General features: G+C 44.5%; 1 protein-coding gene across 29 annotated transcripts in view; it reads left to right on the top strand.

Moving 5' to 3' along the window:
* Positions 1-23,504, top strand: part of GTF2I (general transcription factor IIi) — a 95,288-nt gene extending 71,784 nt beyond the window's left edge. For 13 of the 29 annotated variants that reach the window (XM_072640161.1, XM_072640167.1, XM_072640165.1 and 10 more), the window contains 20 exons: positions 826-897; positions 1,831-2,014; positions 3,693-3,751; positions 3,995-4,066; positions 4,588-4,771; positions 5,786-5,844; positions 6,046-6,120; positions 9,992-10,090; positions 10,580-10,645; positions 10,985-11,168; positions 11,851-11,903; positions 12,703-12,840; positions 15,314-15,391; positions 15,752-15,835; positions 16,618-16,801; positions 19,180-19,208; positions 20,132-20,173; positions 20,821-20,871; positions 21,365-21,443; positions 22,310-23,504. In XM_072640161.1, the coding sequence (XP_072496262.1) occupies positions 826-897; positions 1,831-2,014; positions 3,693-3,751; positions 3,995-4,066; positions 4,588-4,771; positions 5,786-5,844; positions 6,046-6,120; positions 9,992-10,090; positions 10,580-10,645; positions 10,985-11,168; positions 11,851-11,903; positions 12,703-12,840; positions 15,314-15,391; positions 15,752-15,835; positions 16,618-16,801; positions 19,180-19,208; positions 20,132-20,173; positions 20,821-20,871; positions 21,365-21,426 (1,775 nt within the window). In that variant the 3' untranslated portion in view covers positions 21,427-21,443; positions 22,310-23,504. The remainder of the gene's footprint in view (positions 1-825; positions 898-1,830; positions 2,015-3,692; positions 3,752-3,994; positions 4,067-4,587; positions 4,772-5,785; positions 5,845-6,045; positions 6,121-9,991; positions 10,091-10,579; positions 10,646-10,984; positions 11,169-11,850; positions 11,904-12,702; positions 12,841-15,313; positions 15,392-15,751; positions 15,836-16,617; positions 16,802-19,179; positions 19,209-20,131; positions 20,174-20,820; positions 20,872-21,364; positions 21,444-22,309) is intronic. The other 16 variants (XM_072640157.1, XM_072640159.1, XM_072640155.1 and 13 more) reach the window with 10 other exon arrangements.
* Positions 23,505-26,465: the final 2,961 nt, after the last annotated feature.

The raw sequence follows: 26,465 nt of genomic DNA, 5'->3' as shown, positions 1-26,465 counted from the left end.
CATTTGACCTCTTCCTGCTACATTCCATTTTTAGCACGTAGGCAGTGTTGGTTCCTTACAGTAAGTACATGCTGCTCATCTGGGAGTATTTAGCTTGGTTAGAAATTCGGAGCATTCTGTTGAGTACACCTTAAACTTTGGATTCTGGAAGCAGCGTGTTAGGGAATGAAATACAGGTCACAAGGCAGGAATGACCTCTGCCCACTTCCCCTGTCTTCCCCATCATGGCTCTGTAAATGAGAATAATGATATCTGTGGGGAAGTAGGGGTGAATTTCTGATGAGATAGTGTGTGGGAGAGATGCCTTATCACATGTGAAGGGCTCTGGGCACATCAGCCACTGTGACTTATTATTATCATATTGACAAAGCTGGAAAGGAATCAGTTGATTTGAATAAGCAGAGTAAAGGCATTTGGAAGAGCCCTTTTCTTTAACTTAATGCTAATTAATTAATAACCCTTTGGAAGACCTTGTTTTCTTCTTGGTTGCTTCAGCAAGACAGTGCATATTAAGGGAATTTGTTTATTTGAGGAAAAATAAACAGCCCTGTAGTTGTACACTCTCAGTTGTTTCATAGACCTTGTGTTCTAAATTACATAGTTAATTGAAAGGACTTCCCAATGGCTGATTCTAGGGGTATTTAATGATCATCTGTGGGTTGTGTTACCTTAGTGTCACTTTCTAAACAGTTATCAGGTATCTTGGGATAAATTAATGTGGTCTGAGGCAGTTTAAAAGTGGTGACTCCTGTGTGTAGGGTTTTAGTTGTTTTTTTTTAACAAACAGTTCCATGATTTTCTTTTTTGTCTCTGTCACTGTTGTAGTGAAAGAAGAATGGTATGCCAGGATCACCAAATTAAGAAAGATGGTAGATCAGCTGTTCTGTAAAAAATTTGGTAAGCGCACTGATCAGCGGCTGTACTCTACACTAACATTATTTCATATTATAAGTTAAGGAGCTCTTGAAACCCCCTGTGACCCCTGCCCTCCTAAGAAAAAAGGAAGAGAAAAACTAGATGACTGGCCTGCTCTTACTTCTAGCTCTGGCCTTGGTGCTTTTGAAGAAGCGTTAGTTAGTAAATGTGTGAACAGAACAGTAATGCCTCAAAAATGCCAGAGAATTTAACAAACTTGAATATAATGGTCAAATTAAATGGCCAAACTGAGAAGTGGGGGGGTAGTAAAAATGGCCTTTCCTACATCTTCATGCTACATCAGTTTTAGGAGTCAGATTCAGTAAGCATTTTAAGTTCCTGCTATTTCTGTGCTAAGCACTAGGAATATAATAATAGACCCTGCTTTTTTAGTCTTGTGGGGAGAGGGGTTGACAACATGAAACCAACCATGTACAAGCAAGGTATAGACACAATACAGAGATAATTGACAGGCTTCCTGTAGAAGGTGGATTTATTTGGGACTTAGAGGAAGCCAGAGAAGTCAGAGGGGAAGAGGGAAAGCATTCCAGGCATGGGGATAGCAGCGAAAATGCCCAGAGCTGAGAGATGGAGGAGGCCAGTGCCACTGGGTGGAAGAGACCCAACTAGGGGGTATAATGTAACAAAACTGGAAGTAGCCACAATTAAGGCACTGCCTATGGAAAAAAGTTTAGTAACAGGTCTGACCCCATTCCCCACCCCTGCCCCCCTTTCCCTCTATGTGACAGTATATCTGTAGCTGCAGGGTATGCATGTTGGCTACCTTGATAATTAGTTAATAGTTTAAAAATTGGCCTGTTTTTCATGATTCGAATATTCTGTTTTCGGTTTCTGTACTTGTTGCTAAAGGCAGTTTTGTGAAAGATGCACTCTTGATTTTCTCTCTTTGTACAGCTGAGGCCTTGGGAAGCACTGAAGCCAAGGCTGTGCCTTACCAGAAGTTTGAGGCACATCCTAATGATCTTTATGTGGAAGGGCTCCCGGAAAACATTCCATTTAGAAGCCCATCCTGGTATGGGATTCCGAGGCTGGAAAAAATCATTCAAGTGGGCAACAGAATTAAATTTGTAATCAAAAGGTAAGTTAGTATTGGGGTATAAAAAAATAAAAGGCTTCTCTTTTATGGGTCTTGGTGGAAGAGTATTTGTGACGCCCCTACCCTCCTGCTCCTCGAGTCCCTTCTCTGGCCTCTTTATGGCCTTGGAGTGGCCGCTGGTCCCAGCTATTTTCTGCCTCCATTGTGACCCATGAGATGATGTTATGTTGCAGATGTGTGTTGAAGAAAACTGAGGGAAGCACTTGAGATGATGATGGAAGGGCTGATGGGAGGAGGGGAGCAAGGAAGACAGGGAGTGGGCATGCTGAGCTTGGGCATGGCGAGAGCTCAGAGCAGGTGAGGGCAGGTGAGAAGGAGCTCAGGTCAGCTTACCAGGAAAGCTGTCCCTAATTGGAACAGCTAGTCTTGCTCCCTTGGAGGTCTTGAAGAAGATGGAGGTGCGAGGACTGCTGAGTGTGGAGGACATGTTGTAGAGGCTGTTCTGGAAGAGATGCCCCTGGGCTGGCTGAGATGACCCTCGAGGTCCCTTCAGCTCCCCTGGGGCTGTGGGTTACTGCTGTAATGAGCTTCCAATGCCCTGGCAATGGCCATGAAGCCACTTCTGAAAGGATGAAATCACTTAAACAGAAGAATAACAACCCTCAAATTATAAACCCTTCAGATAATTATTAGTTCTTTGAAAAGAAAGAAACTGTTTTTAAAATGAGAACTATTGAGGCAGCTAGGTGGCACAGTGGATAGAGCACTAGCCTTGGTGTTGGGAGAACCGGAGTTTAAATCTGGTCTCAGACACTTAGTAGCTGTGTGACCTTGGGCAAGTCACTTAGTCCCAATTGCTTCCCCCGCCTAAAAAGAGACAGAGAAATATCAAAAAACTATATTTCTGTTTTTAATCACTTCCAACCAGCATCAAGTGCCAGGTCTTGATCTAGGCCCTGTTGGTTACTGAGGGCTCTGATACACATAGTGATTAAGTTGTCGCCCACAAGGTAGGTACATTATACTGGTTTGGCATGAGGATAATACCTAAGTATAAGGTAGAAGGTGATAAGACAGAGGACCCACCAGGCCAAAGTGATGTATGAAAATGAGATTGGGGGAACCACTTTAACTGGGGTTTGAGGGCAGCCAACGGATGCTTCCCAGGGCTGGGCTGAGCATTGGAGGCTGAGTAGTTCTGGTCTGATGGAAGGAGGAGGGTCTTTGACAATGGAAGACCTGAGTCAGATTTGAGCTAGTCCTGTGCCTGGATTACCTTGGACAAGTTATGAATTTAGGGTTAGCCCCTGAGACTGTACATTTGTCAAATGAATGGATTGAGCTAGGTGATATTCACAGAATGTTTGATGTCTGAGCACCATGGTCCTCAGTAGAGATAAATGAGGGTTCTATTCCAGGGCTGACCTTAGAGAGGAGGCATCTAGAGTTTCTCTCCATCATAGTTCGGCTGTTATGACCTGTTGGGTAGAGCGTAGAGCTCATCATCCTCTGTTTTCGCTGTTCTCTTCCCTCCCCCACTCCATCAGATTGAAAAGACAAATTTAACCTGAATTTCAAATGTCTGTTTTATTAGCATTATGATCCCTACACTCAGTAATTAATAGGTGGTTGCATTAGGAGATTTAAGAATGAACCTGTATTCCTTGAAATTCATTGTTGTTGTTTTTCAAATAATTTGCTGATATATTTAAAATTACAGACCAGAGCTACTGACTCACAGCACCCCGGAAATAACTCAGCCCCGAACCAATACCCCAGGTAAGAAAACCATTATCCAGTATTATAGTGTGTGTGTTGCATGCCTAATTTCATTTCTCCCTCTTTTCAGTTTTGTTCTGAGATTGATTTTCAGATATCTTTAGATCAAAGCATAGGATTAAATTTTATTTTAGGCACAGGAAATAGTTCTCTTCAGACATTTTGAAACCCATGTGTGGTTAGTTATAAGATAACAATGGGCAAAAAAAGAATCATTAACTAGATTTTGTTTTGCTTTCCCAGTGAAAGAAGATTGGAATGTGCGAATTACTAAGCTACGGAAGCAGGTGGAAGAAATTTTTAATTTGAAATTTGGTATGTTCATATAACTAAGCAGTCAGGGGACCCCCACTCCTAGCTCTTTTTGAGAGTTAGATTCTCACTTTTCTTAAACAAATTCACTTCTCATTTCTGATCCTGAAAATGGCTTCTGCTTGGATGTAATTCCCAGTATGCTAGCAGAAAGACTTCTCCAAAGACAGGTCGCAAAAGGAATTTTTGCCAGTTTGGATTAACTACTATTTGGGATTGTGTTTGTCCTTCATTTTCAAAGAAGACATCAGGGAAATGAGGACATGACTTGCAGTTGACTTTGATTTGAGGGAGGGAGGGCTGCATTTGGGGAGGGGAAGATGAAAGAAACAGCATGTGTGTTTTAGTCATCTTCATGGTTAATACAAATTTTTTCTGTGTGCAAGAAATTAGGCAAAATGGGCCCACGTCTGTGTTATTAAATAGACCTTGGGGAAACATTTGAGAATACAAGGAAACAAGAAGTATGAACCTATATGTTACCTGGCTCAGAAAATAACTGATTGTTATCTTTCATTGTTTAGCTCAAGCTCTTGGACTTACTGAGGCCGTCAAGGTACCATATCCAGTCTTTGAATCCAACCCCGAGTTCCTGTATGTGGAAGGCTTGCCAGAAGGAATCCCCTTCAGAAGTCCCACCTGGTTTGGAATTCCACGACTTGAAAGGATTGTCCGTGGAAGTAATAAGATCAAGTTTGTGGTTAAAAAGTAAGTGGCCTATGATAACTTGCTATGCCTTCAGTCATCTGAGGACAGTTACTGTATACTCTGCACAGTGCAGAGGATTGAGCATCTCATCTCAGCACAGCCCAAAATCTAATCCTGCTGCTGTGGAAAAATCTGGTCTGTTCCCTTGGCCTTTTCCATTGCTGTTGACATCCAGGCTCTGTTCAAGGTTCCTCATTGCAGAACATGATCTCACAAGAGTTATGTTGTCGAAAAGATCAGTTTTTCAGGAATACTTTAGAATTCCTGAGTGAAAGGCATGATCAAAATTTAGTCCTTTATTATGACTACAGTTGCTGGTATCCTTGTAAGCATCTGATGGTTTAATGACTGATTGAATGATTCCCAGCAAGTCCTGTCAGAGATTGCTTATACTGGATCTCTGAATTTCAGGGATGAAAGAAAGCCATTTGGTAGAATTACAGGAAAATCCTAGCCCTTCCTTCACCTTCAGTGCTGATGGACATTGGGCCTGGCTAGAATAAAACTAACACTGTGCGTTGCTGTATACCTGGTCTGAGCAATAGGTATTATGGATATCAAAGCTAATTCTAACTGTTTTCATGGGTCTTGTTCCAAGTAATAAGACATAAAATTAATTACTATAGGAGAAATTAATTACAAAGCAGCTAAAGATTGCTTCTTCCTTTACATCTTTTGGGGGCAGTATTGCAATCACAGGCTGGTCATTACTGAAACCTCATGGGATGTATGGAGAGGAGCCAGTGCGAGGAGCTTGTCACAAGTCTTTGGCCTTAGGAGGTCCCTGCCCATGGGGGTTTCGAATGACCTCCCTCTCCTGAAGGGCCATGCTGTCAGTTATTTTTACGCTAGGCTTCCACAATGGATATAAAGGGGGTGTCACCTTGTAGCAGGAAGAACCCTGGGAGCCAGTCAGCCACAGAGTTGTTGGTAGCCTGGGGTCCCCCACTTGTCATGGTGGCGAGGGCTTGAGTCATGTGGGCTGAGATGACCTTTTCCTGTTCTCATTTGTAGGCCGGAGCTGGTTCTTTCCTACTTGCCTCCTGGAATGGCCAGTAAAGTCAACACTAAAGGTAAGGGAACAGCTCATCTTGGCCCCCAGGACTCCTCAGGGATTCAGATACTTTTCTCTCAGGGTTTGGTTGCAGCCTTCCCTGGTGTGGTGGTACCTTTGAGTCCATGGTGCCTATCCACCTCTAAATCCCTGGGGAATCATAACACACTCCTGTGTCCCTATGCAGTGCCCCTGACTCAGTGTCTGTTCCACTTTGCAGCCTTGCAGACCTCAAAGAGAGCAAGGAGCCCCGGCAGCAACTCCAAGGTGCCGGAGATCGAGGTGACTGTGGAAGGTGAGGCTGTGCTACTACTTGGCCCTGAGTCCTTGGGGACAGTCTTACCAGCCTTTCTGGGCAGTGCCAGTTTGGTGTCTGTTTATGGAATGAAGACAGTTTTTGTGATGGGGTTGAGGGTAGAATCTTGTTCTGTAAAATGAAGGACCCAGTTACCTTAGTTGTTAGAGTATAGGCAGAGTTGACTGATTAACTTTTTTTTATTGCAGACCATCATGTAGTGAAGTAATCCCAGTTTTAAAAATTTTTTTTTCTTTTCTGCTTTCTGCTCTCTGAAGAAGGATATAGGCTTGGTGGAAGATGGCCTAAGGCCTTCATTGAAATTGTCAGATGTGTTGGGAGTATCTGACCCCACTCAGCCAAGTCATCAAAGGGCTCAGGTTGACCTTGGAAGTGAACAGACATATGCAGGGTGGCTGCAGACGCACTCAAGGATAGGCATCCTCAAGGAGCAAAGATTGCTTAGAGCACTTTGGGGTAGAGGAGTTTCTGGGGAGGCTTGTGCTCTTCTTTTATTATGGACTGTCTTTTGAAACAGTGTCTTAAAATTGGCTCACACCTTGTTTGTATGTAGCAGCAGTTAGTGGTTTGGGGAGCTCTTCGAGAAAGCCACGTCCAAAAGGGCATAGGAAGCCTCTCCAGCTCATCCCAAGAGGCTGCCAACAGCTCCCTGGGAAGTAACACTGTACAGTCCAGAGCTCGAGAGAGCTACTGTCCTCGTTGTTTTGTTGGCTTGAGTTTTTTTGTCAGGGACAGATACACTCTTGGACTGAACATTTTAGACAACCAGAGGTTCTGGGTAGTGATTATACTTTGAGGAAAGAGAGGAAGCACCAGTTTAATTATAAATGGAAAGAGGTTGAGAGGGAAGTGGGGAGACCCGGGGTTTGAGCTGAAGCAGGAATCAGTGTGTACAGGGCTGGATTCAGAGAAATGTAACTGACAGGATCTGGGCAGAATTTTTACCCATGTTGGTTTAGTAAGTTTCTCAGGTGAGAATTCAGAAAGAGCTGCAGATAAAGAGTTAGAAAAAGAACTTGGAAGTAGTTGAGCATTTTGGGTTGAATAGCCTTGGCAAAAAAAAAAAAAAAAAGGTTGAATGACTCAGTCATGGATGAGCAAGAAAAAAGAAAGAAAGAAATTTATGCTAAGAAGATTTCCATTTGCCGTGGAAATCCGTCCCCCAGATGTGTACTTCTAGCCCTGATCTCTTTCCAGCAGCCATGTCCTGGCTCTTCCATCTCTTTGGTCATTTCCTCTCAGGTGTGCTGCTCTCTGGGTCTTCCCCATCTCTATCTGGAGTACCTCCATTCTCAGTGCAGCTGCACTCTGAACAGCGGGGCCATCCTTGGCTGTCCATGTTACATCATCATCCGTGTCTGCTTGTTCTCTTGCCACTCTGGCCTCCAACTTATCCTGCCTCCCCTTTCCCTTGCCTGCTGCCATCTCATTCATTTCAGAGCCCTTGCCTGCTACAAGGATCCTACCTTCAGTCTCTTCCCCTCCTAATGGAGCCAGTTGCCCTTTACCAGATCAGACTTCAGAGTATCCAACTTTAGTCTCATTTTTCCACAGTACAAAAGCCTTTAATAAGCTCCCTGTTCTCTACATGTTAAAGTCTAATATTTGAGCCCCTCTGTGATCTCCCTTCAATCAAGTTTTCCAGCCAAATACCCGGCCCTGGAGGTCTTTAGAAAAAATAGACAGCTGTCTGTACTTGACATGTATTTGAAGAGAGAAGGGTGTGCTAGACAGAAAGGTCATTCCTCAAAGTCCCTTCTAGAATGAATTTTCTCTGATTCTACAGGTAGATTACTACTTGTCTATGTTCTTTCTGCCTTGCCCAGTGCATCTGTAAGCTTGGTTTGATCCTTTTGTGTCTAGAGAGGAGTTGCAAAGTTAAAGTTTTACAGAAATAGAATATGTACTAGTTAACTACTTGCTATAATAAAATATGAAAGCAACTTTCTAATAGAAGATTAGGGGAACGACCTGAAACAATAAGCTGACTTTAAAGGGACAGACTCTTAGACATTGCTGAAAGGACAGTCAGGCTTCAGGCACGTCACAGGGATTTGTATAAGCAGAGGAAGAAAGGTGCGTGCATGTTTCAGTGAATCAGCAGGAGAATGAAATGTGGTGAGCTTAGGCTGGACTGGGGGTGGGGAACATGGGGGGGAAACAGAGAACGGTGGCCATGTGGTCCTTGTCTTCCAGAAACTCATATTCTAATGGGTAGAGAACATGCACGTAGTTCTGGGCCAACAAAAAAGAAGCGGGCTACTCTGGAGGTCATCTTGGAGGGAGAGGTCAGGGTGGGGAGGGGGCAAGGGGACCTAGCCAGGCAAAAGCTTTTTTCAGAAGGTGCAGTTCTTAAGAGGCTGTGGAACAGAATTGGGAAGGGGGAATATTTCCAGACCTGGGGCAGCAGCCAAATGCAAAGGCCCCTACTCAGAAGATAGAGGACTGTGTGCCTGCAAGAGGCATTGATTCTATGTTTTGGTCAGTATGTGGAGGGGCCCAGAGGGTGGGGCGGGGCTGGGTGTGAAGGACTTTCAAAGGCTGAGGATTTGGTATTTGATCCTGGAGGTGAATAGGCAGTCTTAGCATTTTATTGAGAAAGTAGGTAGAGGTGACATGATCAGACAAGGAGCTGAGCAGAAGATGGATTGAGATTGGGTCACAAAAGCCTGTGCCAGTGGGGTGGCCGTGTGAATGAAGAGGGGATGTCTATTGGAAGCATTGGGAAGAGAGGCTTGGATATTAGGGGTGAGGGCAAGCCTCACATGGTTGGGAGAGTGACACTGCCTTCAGCATTAACAGGGAAATTTGGAGAAAAGAGAAGGACTTCTGTTTGGCAGAGTGAGTTTGAAATCTCTAGGAGAGGTCCAATTCACGGTGTTCAGTAGGCACTGAGACTAGAAGTCAAGAGGGAGGCTTGAGCCGAAGAAATAAATCTGAAAATCCTCTGCTCAAAGATGACAGTTGAACCCATGGGAAAGGATCAGATCACCAGGAGACATATTGCGGCCAAGGATGGGTTAGTGGCTATGACCTGGATGAAAGTCCAGGGAGGGAGACTGAGAATAGGGATCAGCTAAGAAGAAAGCCAGGAAAGGGGGGTCATGAAACTGCCATGATGTCCAGTGGAAGGAGGGAGAGCCAATCAATTAGGCTGTCCCTAACAGCAAGGCTGCTATTCCCTTTGGAGAGGGGAGAGGGCAAGGTCAGGTGAGTGAGGCGGATGGGAGCCAGACTGAGGCAGCAAAGGCACTGACTGTAGGTGGGCTCCCGAAGAGCAGTTAGATGACACCTGGTCAGTACATTGATTCAGAGCCTGCTTAATGTGCTAAGCCCTGTGCTGAGCACTGGGGTACACTTAAGGGGAAAAAGACAATTCCTGCTTGCCCTGTAGGAACTTATCGTCTAACGGGGAGGATAACACAAGAAGGGAAGCTGGGGGTGGGGTGGGGCGGCAGGGAGAGAAGGGGGGAAGTGATGGGGAATGAAGTTAGCTGCTGACCTTGTCTTCAGGAGAGCCAGGGGATGCTTGTGGAATGGACACTGTGTGCTGTCTTCCAGGGAGTCTGTCGGGAGGGGCGCTGGAGGACGACTGTGGGAGCCACCAAGCTTGGCAAGGCCTGACCCATGGGGGCAGAGGGGTGACCATAGTGTACGCTTGAACTGGTTCACCACTTGTTTGAGGGAGAGAATGAAGGAAGGAGAATGTAGCTAGGGAAGGGGCTTGGCAAATTCAAAGTAAACGCAGCGTTAAAATTGATCCCATGATGTGTATTAGTCCTTGTTCTTTAATAGCTGTTTCTTAGGATCATATTCATGTGGTGACTAATCTTTATTTATGCATCTCTAGGTCCTAATAATAAGCCACAAACTACTGCTGTTCGAACGCCTACCCAGACTAATGGTTCCAATACTCCCTTCAAACCTCGAGGGAGAGAATTTTCATTTGGTAAGCTTTTTTTTCCTCAGTTATTTCTATGGAGTTCATAATTTTTAGTTTTTAATGAAAGGAATTTTAATATGAATATTTTACATCACCTAATTAGGTTTACGTGTGGTTAGAAAGTTTTGTTTGACCCAAGTTCACACCATGTCCTTCTGGGGAGCTCTTAAAGCACCAGACAGTCGTCTTATACTTGGTCAAACTGAGATTGTAAAGATGATAGTGATTATTATTTTGTTGGTTTTTACACAAAAGAATAACATGCTAGCTTTTTCTTTGGGAGGTTTGAGATAACCTGGGAAAGCAGTACTACAGCCTCCGCTTTTGTTGGTCTTATGCCTGAAAACAGGAAGATCTCCAAAGTGTGTCTTGCAGGGATTTTTAGAAATGTCATAGAAGAGAGGTTGGCATTCTCTCGGATGATGCTCCCAACTCCTTTGCAGTGGCCACGGAAGCTGCTGTTAAAGGAGGCTTTGTTATTCTCTATCTTTGCAGAGGCCTGGAATGCTAAAATTACAGACCTCAAACAGAAGGTTGAGAATCTCTTTAATGAAAAGTGTGGTAAGTATATTTTAAAACCAAGTAAGTACTTCCTGGCTTTCAGAAGTTTCAAGAAAGCAGCTGAAATCCTTAGTAAACTGTCCTAGAATATTTTATAAGGTGTTTTATTAGTGTGGTATGTGGAAACTCCCCAGATGAGCCCCTTTCACTCGACAGCCCCAGAATGTCTGGATGACCTCTGTGAATCTCGTCTGCCCTGCTCAAAAGCCACTTGTGTGGGATGTGGAGGGGGAAATTTAGGGTCTGGAGGCTTTGTCAGGTCGTGACCCCCTTTCTGAATATCACCACCCATGTGCCTCTCTGCATTCGGCCTACACTCAGATTTCTCTTCTCTTTCAGGGGAGGCTCTTGGCCTTAAGCACCCTGTGAAGGTACCGTTTGCGTTGTTCGAATCTTTCCCTGAAGATTTTTATGTTGAAGGCTTACCGGAGGGTGTGCCATTCCGACGACCATCAACTTTCGGCATTCCAAGACTGGAAAAGATACTCAGAAATAAAGCCAAGATCAAGTTTATCATTAAAAAGTATGGGAGTGAGGCTAATCCGACCCCTCCATTAAATTTGCTTTGTCTAACTTCCTGTAGGGCATACCTAGAACCATCCTGGTCCTCCAGCTTGCTTTCTAAGAAGTTAGGTCAGATGCTAGTTAATGCCAAGAGATTCAGTCTTTGACAGTGGGAAATGATGAAATAAGGCACGGTTATCTATCCCTACCTACAGTGAAGGGCACGTCCTCCTCCAGGTCTTGCCTCTTGTCTTCAGGCAGCTCGTTTTGGTGTCTCCTTGCTTGGGAAGACTAGTGTGGGTTAGAACTCTTCAGTCCTTCAACAATTTAGAATCCAGATTGTGTCCCTCGTCAAGAACTCTTGCTGATAATTCGAGGTACATTAACACAAAAGTTAGGGGAGAAATTGTAATGCTCATCAATTGAGCTGATTTCTCCAAGCCTTTCTGTTGATTGTGTGATTCAGGAAAGAGGACTTCAAAGGGATTGAAAATTTTAACTATTAAACAGCTTTTAAGTTTCACTTATCCATAATATCCCTAGTCATTCACTACTAGAGATATTTAAGAGTTGTGTGATTTATTCATTTATGTTGCATTTTGAGTCTTTGGAATATGGAATTTCGTAGATTAAAATTTGCTGTCGTTTGGGTAGTTAGTATTCTTTTACTCACGAAAATTGCATCTTACCTTCATCTCTAGGCCTGAGATGTTTGAAACTGCCATTAAAGAAAGCACTTCCAAAAGCCCTCCAAGTAAGTATAATCAGAGGAAGAACATTTGAGAGTCTGTTACTAATTCTGATTACAAAGATACCGATTTAAAATTCTGTTCCAATGGATTTGTGATCTTGTTGATCAAGGAATTCCTACCAGTGATGCAGATCACATTTCCTTGGGGCCTGCCCGTTCCATGGTCTCCTTCCTCCAACGGCATGTCTGCCCACCCTGCTTGGGCCTTCCTCTGCCTCTTTTGACCTCGTGAGCATAGGGATAAAACACATGGGCTGTCATGTATTCTTTGCTCCAGCCATGAGACCAGCCCCCTCCTGTCTTTAAGTCTTGCATTTCTTGGTTGACATTCTGTTTGCCCCTTCTCCATCACAATGCCTCGTGTGGGGTGTCCTGCAGCCTGCTCACGCGTCCCAGGTGTCTCTCCATTGCCCTTGAGGGAATCCTTGGCTCCACTTCTTGGGAAACTGTAATGTTCTATGAGTGACTTGTAGCCGTGCCACAGAATATTGGTATTAAAAACATAGGCCTTTGTTTCAAGGAGAAGTATGGCATCATTAAAACAACTGCAATTTTCCAAAGGCAATCCAGCCTGCTCTCCTCCCATTCAACTCTGAGCCCACATCAGTGTCCATTTGTAGTGTCTGTCAGCATATATACGTATCTATCTCATGTCCATAAAATAGAGATATGAAATGAGCTCTAACAGTTCTCCACTCCGCTGCATATTATAGTCTAGATAATCGTCATTCTTCATCCACTTGGTTTTTCTTATGTGGATGGTTAGGCCAAATTCTTTCGAGTGATTCTGGATCTCATTTAGGAGGCTCTGCAGTGTTCTCGGGCTTGATGAAATCTCCACAGTGTCACCCACAAAAAGGACCAATCTGGAGGACTTCACCATCTATAGGGAATCCCTCTTTGACCTCGGACTCTGCGCTGGATCTCCTCCATAACACTGGTGAACACCTTTGGCGAGCATACATCTCCCTCTTTTATGCCTCACTTGATAAAAGGATCAGGGGGGTCAACAGGGTTATCTCTGTTATATCTTTTAAAAAATCTTGAATAATTTTGATCTGTACATGGGAGACAGATGTCTTGTTGGAGGAGAGCTTTTAAGGTGCCATTTTGCTCTACTCAAACAAAAACTTTTTTTAGACAGTAAACAGCCTGGTGGGATTTTGTATTCCCTACCTCTTTTCAACCTATTGTGTAATGGTAGAGATAAAGTCTGCTGTAGAATACTGTTTGCAACATTCTGATTATTCCTTTTTAATTCCCTCTTCAGGCACGCCCTTGCTATGTATGTGTTTGTGCATAGGTTTTCAGTCTCATAACAATTGCAGAGAGTTGGGGGAGTCATCAGAAAGGTTGCCTTTTGGGGGTGATAGGGACTGAGGGTTTTTGCCGCTTTAGTGAGGCTTTCCCTCCTTCAGATACCTTTGGAGTGGATTCTTCAGAGTGGAGTTGCCTCCAGCCAGGAGCACCTTGGTGTAGATCCAGCGCTGGTTCTCTTGGTTTCCTCTGGTGCACATCCACAGCTGTGGTGTTCCACAGAGTCCAAGCGTGCTGGTGGTTTTGCTTCCCCCTTGTTTGTTATACAAAAATCCTTGCAGCCGTTTCCTGTCTTTCATCTCTTTTTTAGCTTCTTTCCAGTTTCATCCTTAAATGCCGTCAAAATGGCTTTGCTTGGTTGGGTCTTTTTTTATTTAAACTGGTTTTCCCCTCTACTGCTTCTCACTGTTTTATGGAGGTATACTACTCATAATCTTTTATACTTGCCTTCTCCATAAGGTTTTATAAACAAGTTCATATGCAAAAGCAGTGTTGCCTTTGGCTGCCCAAATCTCTCTGCTACTGTTTGACCAAGTGTGGCATTTTTTAAGGTTCCCTTGGTCTCCCTTGTTAGAGCGGTAAATTTATATGCGATAAACTTGGGTGTACAATTGTAATAATGAATATCGTTGCCCTTCCTACCATTCCTTGATTTTATATTGTAGTGTTGATGACTTGTTTGGAAAGGTCAGGTTGGAGTTTTTCATTTCTTTTGTTTCTTATCTTTTTCTTCTTTTTTATTTCTTTAGCTCTGTATTTTTATCTTTACTCTCATAGTGGTGATTAATTATATGTACAGCTGATTAAGGAATGACTCCCACACTGGTAACTAGTCATGTCCTGCCATTTTTTTAAAAATGTTATTCTGGAATTTCCACATACCCCCATCTGTCTCCTCCCGAGGACATTTTCATGCTGAGCGTGTGGGAGACGTCTGTGTGATCTGCCGGCCTTGTCCTCTCGCATTCCCTGTTTCTGCCCTGCTCTCACCTCTTCCACCTTTATATTTGCCGTTTGCATGAACTCTGAGTCTCAGAGTCCATAGTGTTTGAATTTGGAGGCTCTTCCCAAGTTCTTCATACAGCATGGCCTCTTTGTCCCCCTGTGCGGTGCATAAGAGGCTGTCTTTATTTACGGTCATCTTTTTGAAGAGTCAGCATGAGCTTATGAGCACATAGTGTGATGGGGGAGGACCCAGGGCTCTATAAAGGGATATTTCCTGCTGCCTTTGGGCACCATAGCCCAGTCCTTTGTTTGCCTTTCCCAGGAGAGTCCATGAGTCATCCTTTTCCTGCAACTTCTTTCTGTCTTCTGGTTTTTGTTTATAAGAAAAATGGCATCAGAGACCTAGGTTGAGTTCCTCTGGTGTGTTCAATTGTTGTCACTGAGCGTGGATCTCACATCTCACAAGTTTATCATTAGAGTTATAGAGCTATGGGGGTCTTAAGCAATCATTTCCTCTTTTGTTCTGCTCTGCCACTTTTACTGCAGAAGCCAGAGGGAAAGGACTACACAGGACCAAGTGCCATTTTGAATCTTGTATATTTCATGGGTTGCCATGGCTAAAGCATTCATTTCCATGCAGCCAGCCTTCTGGCGATAAGTAAGCCTCTCCTGATGTCACTAAAGTAATCCTTTGGAAATGGGCAGAGTCTATTTGCTGGGACCAAGACTTGAGTCTTGGCAGCAGGGCAAAATCTGCTAGAACTCACTACAACCTTGTGGAGTCCAGGGTCACCTTCAGAGTGGGACTTTGTGGAGATTCAGTCTTTGATGAAATGAGACAGAATCAAAATGAGAAATCCTCGTTGTCTAGAATTGGCAAGTTCATTTCATTTGTTAATTCAGTAAATACTTTGGGGGTGGTCCTCTCATGCACACCAATTTACTTGGTCAAGTGAAAGATAGTAAAAGGAAGGCCACAGACTATCCTTAAGTGTCCCAGTCTGGCCAGATACACTGCATCTGTGAAGAGAACTCATTTCCTCCTGTGGCATCTTATGTGGTATGGACAGGGAGTGCTGGCCCTAGTTGGAGAGCTCAGGAGAGCTAGGTACCGATCTGGCACGAGTCTAATGCTAAGTTTCTGTTTGAAGGAAAAATGAATTCGGCCAACGTCACCACCACAGCGGCAGGGGTGGAAGACCTCAACATCATTCAGGTGACAATCCCAGGTATGCTGTTGTGTTGTTAGCTGTTCTTTCCTGCTGCTGCTTAGCAAGACTCATTTCCTCCATTGGGTCTCCTGGGGTTTGTGACTTAGTTGATGTCATGAGTGACCGTCCTGCGTGTGAGTAGCCCTGCTGTCCTCAGCCTCTTCTTAATTGGTTTTATAATTGGAAATAAATGGTTATTAACTTTATTTAAACTTAATAACCCAGCTAGACCTGTACAATTAGAAGTGAGATCCCAGAGTTCTTTAGCAGAGTTTACAATGTCACAGAGGTTGAATTAGAACATTTTACACTTGCCTGAACTTTTTCTGTGAAATGTGTGCATTAATAGCTTTGAATTTTCCTTTAAAATCTCATTAGATGATGAGAGTGAAAGACTGTCAAAGGTGGAGAAGGCCCGCCAGCTGCGAGAACAAGTGAATGATCTCTTCAGTCGCAAATTCGGTGAGTCTGGGACTTTTCTGGACTACGCTGGTCAAAGTGGCACATGGAATCACTCCTGGCTGTCTCATGGTCCTCTTAACCCTAGCTGCAGTGGAACAGTGGGGACCAGAGGCTGGGCTGAGGAGTTTGCCAGACGCCAGGCTTGTCCCTGCCCATCCCCACACACTGTGCCGCTAACTGCTAAGACAAGTTTTAGTGAGATTGCATCCCTTGTTAGCGTGTTACTGGGCCACCGTGACTGCTTTAGCTTCCATTCTTCTGTGGGTGACCCTGAAGGTCCCTCCCTTCTTCTTGATCCAAGATTGTCTCCAGGCAGGGAGGGGAAAAGCATTTATTAAGCTCCCACTGTGTACCAGGCACTGTTCAAGTACCTCATTTGATCTTTACAGTATCCCTGTAAGGTTATTGCTCTTTGTATCCCCATTTTGCAGTTGATGAAACAGATTAGGTGACTCCTCCTTGTCACATGGCTAGGAAGCATCTGAGATTGCATTTGACCTCAGGTCTCCCTGCCTCCCGGCCCAGCATCACCAAACTACATCTTCACTCACCAGAGCTTTGAGCCTTGATTTTCTCATCTCTCAAGGCTGATAGTGCCATGGGTGCTAGTTGACTCATAGGATTATGGTGAAGATAACTACATGATGTCTTAGTTAGTTGTGGATAGTCTTCAGGGATAACTGTTGTGTACTTTAACAATACTGTTTGAAATGTGAACGTGATTTCTCATTGGGGAGAAGCTGGATAATTTAACGTGTTCTTCTTTCTGTTTTCTGTCCCAGGTGAAGCGATTGGTATGGGGTTTCCTGTGAAAGTCCCATATAGGAAAATCACCATCAATCCTGGCTGTGTGGTTGTAGATGGGATGCCCCCTGGGGTGGCCTTCAAAGCCCCCAGCTACCTGGAAATCAGCTCCATGAGAAGGATTTTAGATTCAGCAGAATTTATCAAATTCACTGTCATTAGGTAAGTTTTCTAAAATGTTGTCCCTGCTCACTGTCCTTAGAGTGGTGCTCATAGGTAGGGGTGAATTCTGACAGTTTGATTTCTGCTTTTGTGCACTAGGAGGCAGCTGACCTCATGGAAAGCCCCGGTCATGCTCACCGGGTGCCAAAGCAGAAGCTGACTTTATATAATTGTAGTTGTGAATTAAGTGATTGTGTTCCCCTCATCTTAGATACTGAGGCAGATAGAAAATGCAGAGTAGGAATGGTTCCTATTCTCATGGAACTTAAGAGTGTGATGAAATTTATGGCAGATGGGACACTCTCATACAAAATAGGACCTGGTGTGGGCATAAGGAAGTGCTGTGCCTGGACTGTTGGAGTTTGGGGTGCTAGAGAGGAAGAAGACTGCCTGGAGGTGCCCACTAGACGGGCAAGAATGAGGCTGATCAGAGAGGATTTTAGGAGGAGCTTCTTGCCATAGCTGGTATTATGTGGAAAATAATCCTGTGTGGAAGCTCTAAAGCTCAGGTAGAATCATCTGAGCCATGGAAGAGTGATATGACCAGTAAATAGGTTGGTTATTGACTCGTTTCAGTTGTGTTCTACTCTCTGTGACCCCATTTGGGGTTTTCTTGGCAAAATACTGGTGTGGTTTGCAATTTCTTTCTGCAGCTCTTTTAACAGGTGAGGAAACTAAGGCAACAGGGAAGTGATTTGTTTAATCACTATAGTCAGGAAGTGCCTGGAGTCAGGTTTGACTGCACCATCTAGCTGCCCTAGGCAATGTAGAGATACTCAAAACTAGTCTGGCATCCCTTGGGAAGATGGATTACAGGGAGGAAGAACTGAGAGTGTCCTTAGCCCACATCTCTGTTGCTATTAGTAGAATGGAACAGATGTTGGGTAAGTGTTTACAATAAAATGATGCTGCTAGAGCTGATTGTTTTTGAGACTTAGGGTATTTTTCTGACCTTGTTCCGTAAGACCTACCCCACCCCCTAACCCCAGACTTGGTATGCCCTTGCTCAGACCACAGTCTCTTGTCTTTGAACACGTGTTGGTTATTGTGTTGATCTGTGGAATGGCACAGTGTGCTTACTGGGCCCTTTCTAACTCATACTCTTCTGACCTCCTTATCTGTGCCCTTCACCTAGAATCTTGTCTCTACAAAATAGTTAAGTGCCCCAACAGACACAGACACACACACATACCCCCCCCCAACAGTGTTGGCCCAGCCTGCCACACTGCAGGCCTTGTGGCAGGAATATATGGAACGATGGGCCTTGCCCTTACCTGTGGACTCCTCCCTTTAGTTCCACCTGTTGTGTGTGGTACGTGACAGGTGTCGCTGATTGTTTCATGGGAATGATGGACCATTTGCTTTAGTTTTCTCATGAGTGACATTCACCCAAAGAGAGAAGAATGGGGATTGAATGTTGGAAGGGACATCGCTGACTGTCACGTTCAGTTCATATCTGAAAAGAAATTTCTCTTATAACCTGCCCCCAAGATGGTTTTTAAGATTCTGATCAAAGATTTCCGGTGGGGGTTGGGGGAGACGCCACCTCCTGCAGCAGCATATTCTGGTTTGGGGGCAGCTGTAATTATGACCAAGTGTTTCTTGGCCTTGGTTGGGAACATGCCCCTTTTCTGTATCCCCCTCAGTATTCCTGGTTCTGCCTTAGGTCTTATCCCTCTTCCACGTGATAGGCCTTGAAATATTTAAAGACATCTATCACTACCTAGGTTTTACCCTGGCAAGATCTGTTTGAATCCTGTCTTACTCATCCAGCTCATCTCATCTTTGTGTGTTATTCCTGGCCCCTTCCTTAGGCTGTCCAAGCCCATAGCTGCATTTCCTCAGTCGGGAAGAGTGTGGCTAGCATGCCCTGCCTTCAGGGGATGCCCAGTGAGTCATGTGGTCACCTCCCTTTACGCTGTTCCCGTTACCTCGTGGGGACTTTTCTAGTGTACCCTAGGTTTGGGGCTGTTCAGAAAACATCTACATTATCCTGCCTTTTTCCTTAGATCTATAGTAATCTTGGTAACCTCTTCTGACTTTTGTCCTCCAAATGGCTCTTGGAGCAAGGCACTGAGGCACAACTTCTCAAATTGGCTGACTGCCTGCTAAAGCCCCTACTAATCTTTGACGTCAGCCACCAGCCTCAATGAAGATGATTGAGGTGCGGGTGGGTCTAAGAACTAGGTGACGGCCAAAGCGGGTCCTTGAGACGTGAGTTGTCACTGAGCTACCACCAGTTTTTGGATCAGTAGTAAGGGGCAAGTTGTAGAGGGGGAAGGAGGGTCGGGCAGTGATCAGCTCCTTCTGCAGTAAGTAGAGCCTGTAGAGGAGAAAGATGCACATTGAAACATAAAACACCATGCCTTCTTTTGCAGACCTTTTCCAGGACTTGTCATTAATAACCGTGAGTATTTCATGAGATTATAGGAGTTGGGAAAGACCCTTATAAGGTTGGTGTTGGGGCTTCAGCACATTTGTGGAGTGTGATAATTCCCTTGGACATTGTTCTTCTGTCTCTGCACTAAGATGTTCAAAGCACCAGTCCCAAAATATGAGGGGGGGAGGGGTGTTTGCTTGAGTTTTTTTTTATAAGACATTAGGACCTGCCAGTCAAACATGGTGGTGTTCTTTTGTCCCCTCAATTTTGAAAGACAGTTTGCCACATTTGATGAGTTAAGCTTTCACTCCAGTTCTTTAGGGAAAGCTCAGAAATTCATCTTTGTTGGTGGGAGTAAGGGAATGATTTAAGCACAATTTGGACCTTAGGATAGTAGGCATAGCCAGTCACCTGCCATCCTTTCCCCATGGAGTCTGGGCCATCGTGGACGTAATAAGGTGAGCCAGGAGAGAGTTCATTCCAGCAACAGGCCTTGTTTCAAATGCTTGCCAAATAATTCACAGGACAAAAGTCACATTGAAAATAATCGTGCCTGTCTTGCTGGGCTAGAATGCTGTAGTATTATTAGGATTAAAACTTTTAAGCTAATGGATAACTGACTTATTTGTTAGACATCGTACATATGCCAACTCCATGACTGGTTGTCATTTAGGAGATGTCTGTATAGTTTAGCCATGTTCACTTTAAGCATATTGGCGTGACTATGGAATGATCTGACTAGATTTTACAGCATTCAGACCACAGCCTGCAAAGGTAGTTCTGTGGATACTGGGGACCCACCTCAGGTTTGACCTTGTCAGTTTTGTGCAAAGTCGATCATCTATCTACTTGTCTTAAGGATCAATCAAGAGACTAGATAGGAACACATTACATGGCCTGAAGATGATTTCTCTTTTAAACTTATCTAATCATGTCACTTATTTTCTCAGAGTTGGTTGATCAAACCGAATCAGAAGGCCCAGTAATACAAGGTATGTGCAACAACATAAGCCATTATCCCTACCAAGATTATCTATAATAAACTCCAGATCCCCACGACCAAGATTGTTCCTGAAAATGAACTCCCAAAGGAGAGGGCATGTTAGCCTATGTGTCAAGGAGAGAGAGACTTTTCAGGGGATTTTGTATTAGTCTGAGTGGTTGTAGCAACAGTGGCATGGGGGTCCACAGTGAGCCTGTTTTGCTGCAGAGCATTGGGGAGCTGTGGTGGAAAGAGATAGGACTGTCAGATTTTGGGGGGCACACTGATAAGCAGCTGGAGAGGATCCACCTCTGCTGCTTTGGGTGTTGGGTACTGACTGTTGGAAAAAGACCATCTTGGTCCCACCTTCCACATGCTCCATACTGCTTTTTATTGGTGGCCAGCGTGGTGAGGTTTCCATGTAGGGAGGTTTGGTTCTGGGGGGGCTGTGGTTCAGCACATGAGATGGTACATTATGACACTGAGGAAATGCTTGCGAAGGAGAGAGGTGCTCTGTCTGCTGCTTTTAGCCATGACTACATCCTTGTCAGTGCAGGCACTGCAGTCTGTGATACATCCTTTATGACTTTTTATCCAGCTGTTTTTGACTTACTTTTAAAGGCATCAGAACAAACTGTGTTTCTTTTTTCTGTGTAGAATCAGCTGATCCAAGCCAGTTGGAGGTTCCTGTGACAGAAGGTATTCAAGGTTGTTAGAAAGGGAATTAAGTGCCCTCCCTTAATTAGGAAAAGAGGATTAGGTGGAGTCTTTGTAAAAAGTATTTAAGTAGACCCAAATGACTGCCCTGTTCTCTGGTTTCTGCATGAAGATTATTTGCTGGTTTGCATAAATACATTTTATAACATTTTCTAAGATTACTGAAGGCTGTGTAATTCATTTGGGCCCTTTGATTTCCAGATAGACATTTTAGGAATCCTAAATGAGATATAAAGGCATAAGAACTCTGACATAAGTTGGACAAGGTTGTGCTATATCCAGAACATTTTTTTTTTCATAAATAAATACCTAAGACAAGGTGGGTTGTTTTATTGCCGCAGAAATGCAGTTATTCCCTTGACAATATTATGACTTTTGAGCATATTGAAATTTTTATTACATTTTATCTTAATAGAGAAATTAAATGCTTTATCGTGATGGGCTTTCCTGGCATCGTTCAAGTGACTGTTATTTTCTCTTTTAGTAGATATAAAGGAAACAGAAGGAAGTTCTCAGATCAAACAGGAACCAGACCCGACGTGGTAGACCTCTTCATTCCTAGGGTAAATGACTTATGTATCAGATGTGAAAAGGAGCAATTTTGCAAAGATCTTTGCATTCCTGAAAAGTGCTTGGTCAGTGCTCTTAGGGCAGCCATGAAGCTCCCAGTCTGGTCCAGCTGGAGCCTCGTTTAGAGTGGGCATAGAACATAGACATACATGCATACATCCAGCCTGAGTTTAGTTGGGCCCAGTGTATATGTGCGCACCCTTGCCTCGAAAAGGCTGGGAAATAAGAAGGGCCTTTGGAGCTCTTGGTGTGGTTGATGGGTGAGCCCTAAAGTGCTACATGCAAACTCCCTCTTAGCATGTTCATCATCAACCAATCGTCAGTAGCTCAGCACTGGGGAAGTTGCTTGTTTGGGGTTGTAATTTGACCTCTCCATGGCAATAATAATTATGCTTTTTCTAGTAAATGATTCAGGAGTCATGATGCTGGGGTCCTACTAAATTGGCGAGTTCTTAGAGAAATGTAGCCTCATCCTCTCCCCACATCGTGATGGAGGGATATTCAGTCTTCAGTTGTTCTCCATCAGAGAAGGGCTGGGATGACCTGGGCCAGCCCTCCTCCTTGCTGCTGTCTAGGCCAGACACTTAGTACCATGGGCTCTCCTGGGGAGAGGTCATCCAGTTTGATATGGTGGGGGTTCTTTTCATCATTTTGTGGGCTGGTATGGGAAATCAGTGGGCTTTAAAAACTGATGTGGGGGTGGTTGTCGGCCCCCACCTAGCATCAAGGGGAGCGTCAGGGGCCATGTTTCAGTGACTGCGATCAATGAGACAGTCACAGCCAGACTTCAGACTGTCGTCTTGATGAAGGTGAAATTCCTGAAATTAAGTTAATAGATTTTTCTTTATTCCCTCTCTAGCTTAAAAGTATCAGTGGTTGAGAAGAGCTTGCCGGAACTGTTACAGCCGCAGCTGTGTAATATAATTGTATAACAGAATTACCTTCTATACAAACCTTTTTTTCTACTTTTAGATAGAAATGTCTACTTTTTCAGCAGTTCTGTGAATTGAATTAAAGAGCAGAGTGACTGTAGATTTGGAATGGCTGGTTTACTTTGGAATCTATTCTAAGGATTTTGCAGCAGTGCTGGAAAAAGGACCGGATGAATCTCATCGGTTTTTTGTTTTGTTTTGTTTTTTTTACGTAATCAGCACAGACTTGAGAAATGGTGTCGTTTTCCAGCCAAGGGAAGATCTCTCCAGCTGGACCCCTCTCAGCTTTGCAGTGAAGAAAACCCCTACCAACGAGCGTTCAGTTCTTTAGTTTTTCTATCTGAAAAATCACTTCAATGATTTGGGTTCCCATTCCTCCTTTAACGGCTGAGTGGACAATAGTATATGTATATTTGACTGGACTTTTTCCTACGTTATCTATCGCGGTTCATGTTTTTCATAAATAAAAAAACCATCTGGTTCACCTGACAGTTAGTAAGAGGTCAGTATCTCAGTGTGTGGATAACAATGAACCCTCTTCCCACTTTACTTACTGTTGTCCAAATAAAGAGTGCATGATGTATCCGAATAGTAGCACAGTTAAAAATCAGGTATGGAAATTTGGGCAAGCTAAGTTTCACACTGGAGCCTCCCTGTAGCATGGCCTGCTACGGCATGGGATTCAGCAGCTTGGTGGGGAGTGTCCAGCTTGGATGGGGTCTCCTTCCCAGGACTCCTGCGTTAGAACACCGGTTCACCCACCATGCTCTCTCCTCCCAAAGGTGGCAGCCGAAGCAGCGTTAGACAGAGGCTTCAGTGTCATGTTTAAGAGGTTTAGAAGCTAATTACGCATCCTCTGATATCTTCCCCACACTTTGTAGGAGAAACTTTAAATGTGTTGAAATTTCACAAACAAAAATAATTGTATGATACCAGCTCTATGAAAAGCTAGAAGATGTGACGGTTTAGAGTTTTCCTTAGCTTTGCCACAATATTCACAATGGAAAATTATATGACATGGTAGCAGAGTAGACCTTTTAATGTGTTGCTTATATTTTACCTCAAATTAAATTGTAGATATAGGGTAATAAATAAAATTCATCCATGCCTTTCACACACTAACTCATTCTTTCTAAAGTGTTTTCATGATTCGGTCTCTGGGAGTCCTTGTTTGGGTTGGGGGACAGCAACTGGCAGAATGAATGGGGGTGGAAGGGACAGCCCTGGACAGAGCAGGTTTGGGGTGTGGGCAGGTGTGTTCAGGTGTCCCCACCTAATGCCATGGCCATCTTGAATGGTGTTTTCTGTCCCATCTCGAGGAGGTGATGGGTTGAGGGGTGGAGGGTGCTCAGAGAACACACATGAATTTCAGCTTCAATCTTTGCCCAGTAGAATCAGGAGAGCAAATCCATGAGACAGATCCCATGTTTTCCCAAAGCTGGAGGAGTGAGTAGAGGACCTGAGGATTTTGAAGATTGTCCAGACTACCCTCATTTGGGGAAAAGAGGCTTCCTGGACCCCTGTAGGGCAAGTGGTGATGACTCTGCAGCTCCTGAGCCCAGGCCAGAGGTTGAGGAGAGGAAATCCAACTCCTGCACCTGGGACCTTTGCTCTAGGGTTTGACAGATGGGGACACTGAGACCCAGGGTTGTGAGAGACCCCCGTTTGCCCTTCCTGAGTGAGCCTGGGTAGGTCACCTGAGCTTTCATTTCTCCAGGCAGCTCAGGAGTCAAGTTGTAAGATGGGCATCACGGGGCTGGGTTTCCATGTTGGGAACTCCCTAAGCCAGTGGAGGCAAAGTTACCATTGAATATGTTGGTTACTCGGGTGAAGACCCGTGTTGGAGAGTTGTCTCTGACTCTCCCCTTGCTAACCATGTGATCAGAGGCAAGGCTTGGTGGGAAACAGCCCTCCCCAGTGGCCAGGTGTCCTTAATGGAGGCTGTGGAATTCTGGGTCCCTCCCATTACTCATTGACATTAGTGTGGGTGTTCTTTGGAGACCCGGAGGTTGCAGAGGCAGATCCAACCAAATCTGGGGGGAATGCTTCTTAAATGAAGACTCCTCCAGGCAATGACTGACCCGCTCATTGAATAGTCCTCTTCAGAGGATTGCTCCATCACTCTGAAGTGACCCTGAGAAGGGGGTCCTGGAAGGGCAGCTCACTTGATTGAAGGTCGGGGTGCTGGGGTCATGGTGAGACACTAGATCAAGTTAGAGCCGCTGGGGCAAGTGGCCTCAGCTGTCTGGGCCTCGGCTTCCTCTATAAAATGAGGGGTTTGGCCTGGGTACCTCCTAGAACTGTGACTCCAACTACTTTCGTACTTATTCAAACTGACAGCGCTTCATGCTTTAGCTTTTCCTCCTGAGAAGCTCAGGGTTTTGTCTATACCACCAGGTGTCGCTTGGTGAACAGTGTGTGGGCAAAGGGGAAGCCAGGCATGGGGCCCCTAAGCTGGATGTTGCTGGGGCATGCTGCCTGATGCTGCCTGGTTCACACAGGCAGGGAGGAGGGTGTTAATAGCCCAGTTCTCTCATGTAGAAGAAGGAAATTGTCCTATCACTAATTCACAATGATGGAGAGACCAGAGTATTGAAAAAGTTAGCCTGTTTTCAGGAAATACAAACTTTTTACTACCTACTATAATCAACCATAGCCAGTGTCTGCCTAGGGCTTTACATACGTTCTTTTAGTTTCCGCAAATCAAAACTGAGGTTACATTTACAGGAAACACTGTGACCTCCAGGGGCAGGGCCTTTTTTCTTTTTATAAATCCTAGTCCCTGCCACCTGGCAAACAGACATTTGATAAACATTGACCTATTTGTACTGTAGTGACACAATCCTTCACCAAAAGTGATCTTCTCAAATTAAGCCTCCTATATACACTCTTGCTTACCTTGTTACTTGCCAACCACCTTCTTTAATAAGGCAAATGCATATTTTAGTGTCTGAATGAGCACTGGCCGATGGATTGTGGGTTGTACTCATCAGCTATGAGACACCTGGAGAGGAAACATGTCTCTTTTTAAGATGGCCTGGGAGATTTCTTGCATAGCATCCCTGTCCTTCAGAGCCATCAGGGGCTTTTAGTCTGCAGCATGTGCCATCTCTGATTTGGACTGATCATCCTGGTAGCATTATTGGGCACTGAGACAGAGCCTTAAGACAATCCTCCAGTGAATTCCTGGACCTCTCTACGAAGTATCCTTTGGTTTCAAGGTGCTTAGCCAAGAACCAGAGCAAGGGGCACTTCCCTTTCCCTGTGCATTCCCATTTCAATAGAGCAACCAGCTAATCTTGTAGCACACAAGGCCAAAGAGCTTAGGATCAAAAGAAAATGATTGAAGACTGCGAAGTGCGTGAGGTATTACAAATGGATATCTCCCTACTGAAATCACCAGTCTCCATGTTTGGGACAGAATTCAGGGAGCACCCAGACCAGCTCAGACCTGAGCATTAACCTTTGATTTTTTAAACATCCCCAACTACTGCTTATCCACCTTCTGCTTAAGACCCTCCATGACTGGCCACCCATCAGTGTCCAAGGTAACCTTGATGATGTCTGAATACCTGTAATTGTGCTGAGAGCTGTTTCTGAAGCAGAGCCTCTGCAAATTCCACCATCTGGGCCCAAGTAGAAGAACTCTTGATTTCTTTTCCATATGGTAGCCCTTTCCTGTTAGAAAAAAAAAAATGAAAGCATCTGTCTTATTTGAATGAATGGCTGCCAGTTCCTTGAACTGGTCATCATATGGTCTGGTCCCCAGGCTCCATCGTCAGTGCCCACAGTGTTCTCCACTTTCTTCCCAACCCTGCAGTCCCATTTCTTTTGGCCAGCATAGACCTCGCTGCTTCCTTGCCTTTCTGGTCTTCTCACCTGCTGGTCTCTCTTTGGTGTGTTCCATCCAATTTGCAAATCATGCTCCATCCTGTTTTTTGTAGCAATGTGCTCTAACTGAACGCAAGACTCCCAGTGTGGTCTGGCCAGAGGTGATAGCACTTTGATTCTGGTCATGATGTTTTTGCTAATGCAGCCTAAATTAAGAGTTGTATCGGTGGGCAGCATGCTCCACCATTGACC

The sequence above is a fragment of the Notamacropus eugenii genome, chromosome 2, assembly GCF_028372415.1.
Source record: "Notamacropus eugenii isolate mMacEug1 chromosome 2, mMacEug1.pri_v2, whole genome shotgun sequence".
Classification (NCBI taxonomy): Eukaryota; Metazoa; Chordata; class Mammalia; order Diprotodontia; family Macropodidae; genus Notamacropus; species Notamacropus eugenii.
This window is presented reverse-complemented; position numbering and strand designations above follow the sequence as displayed.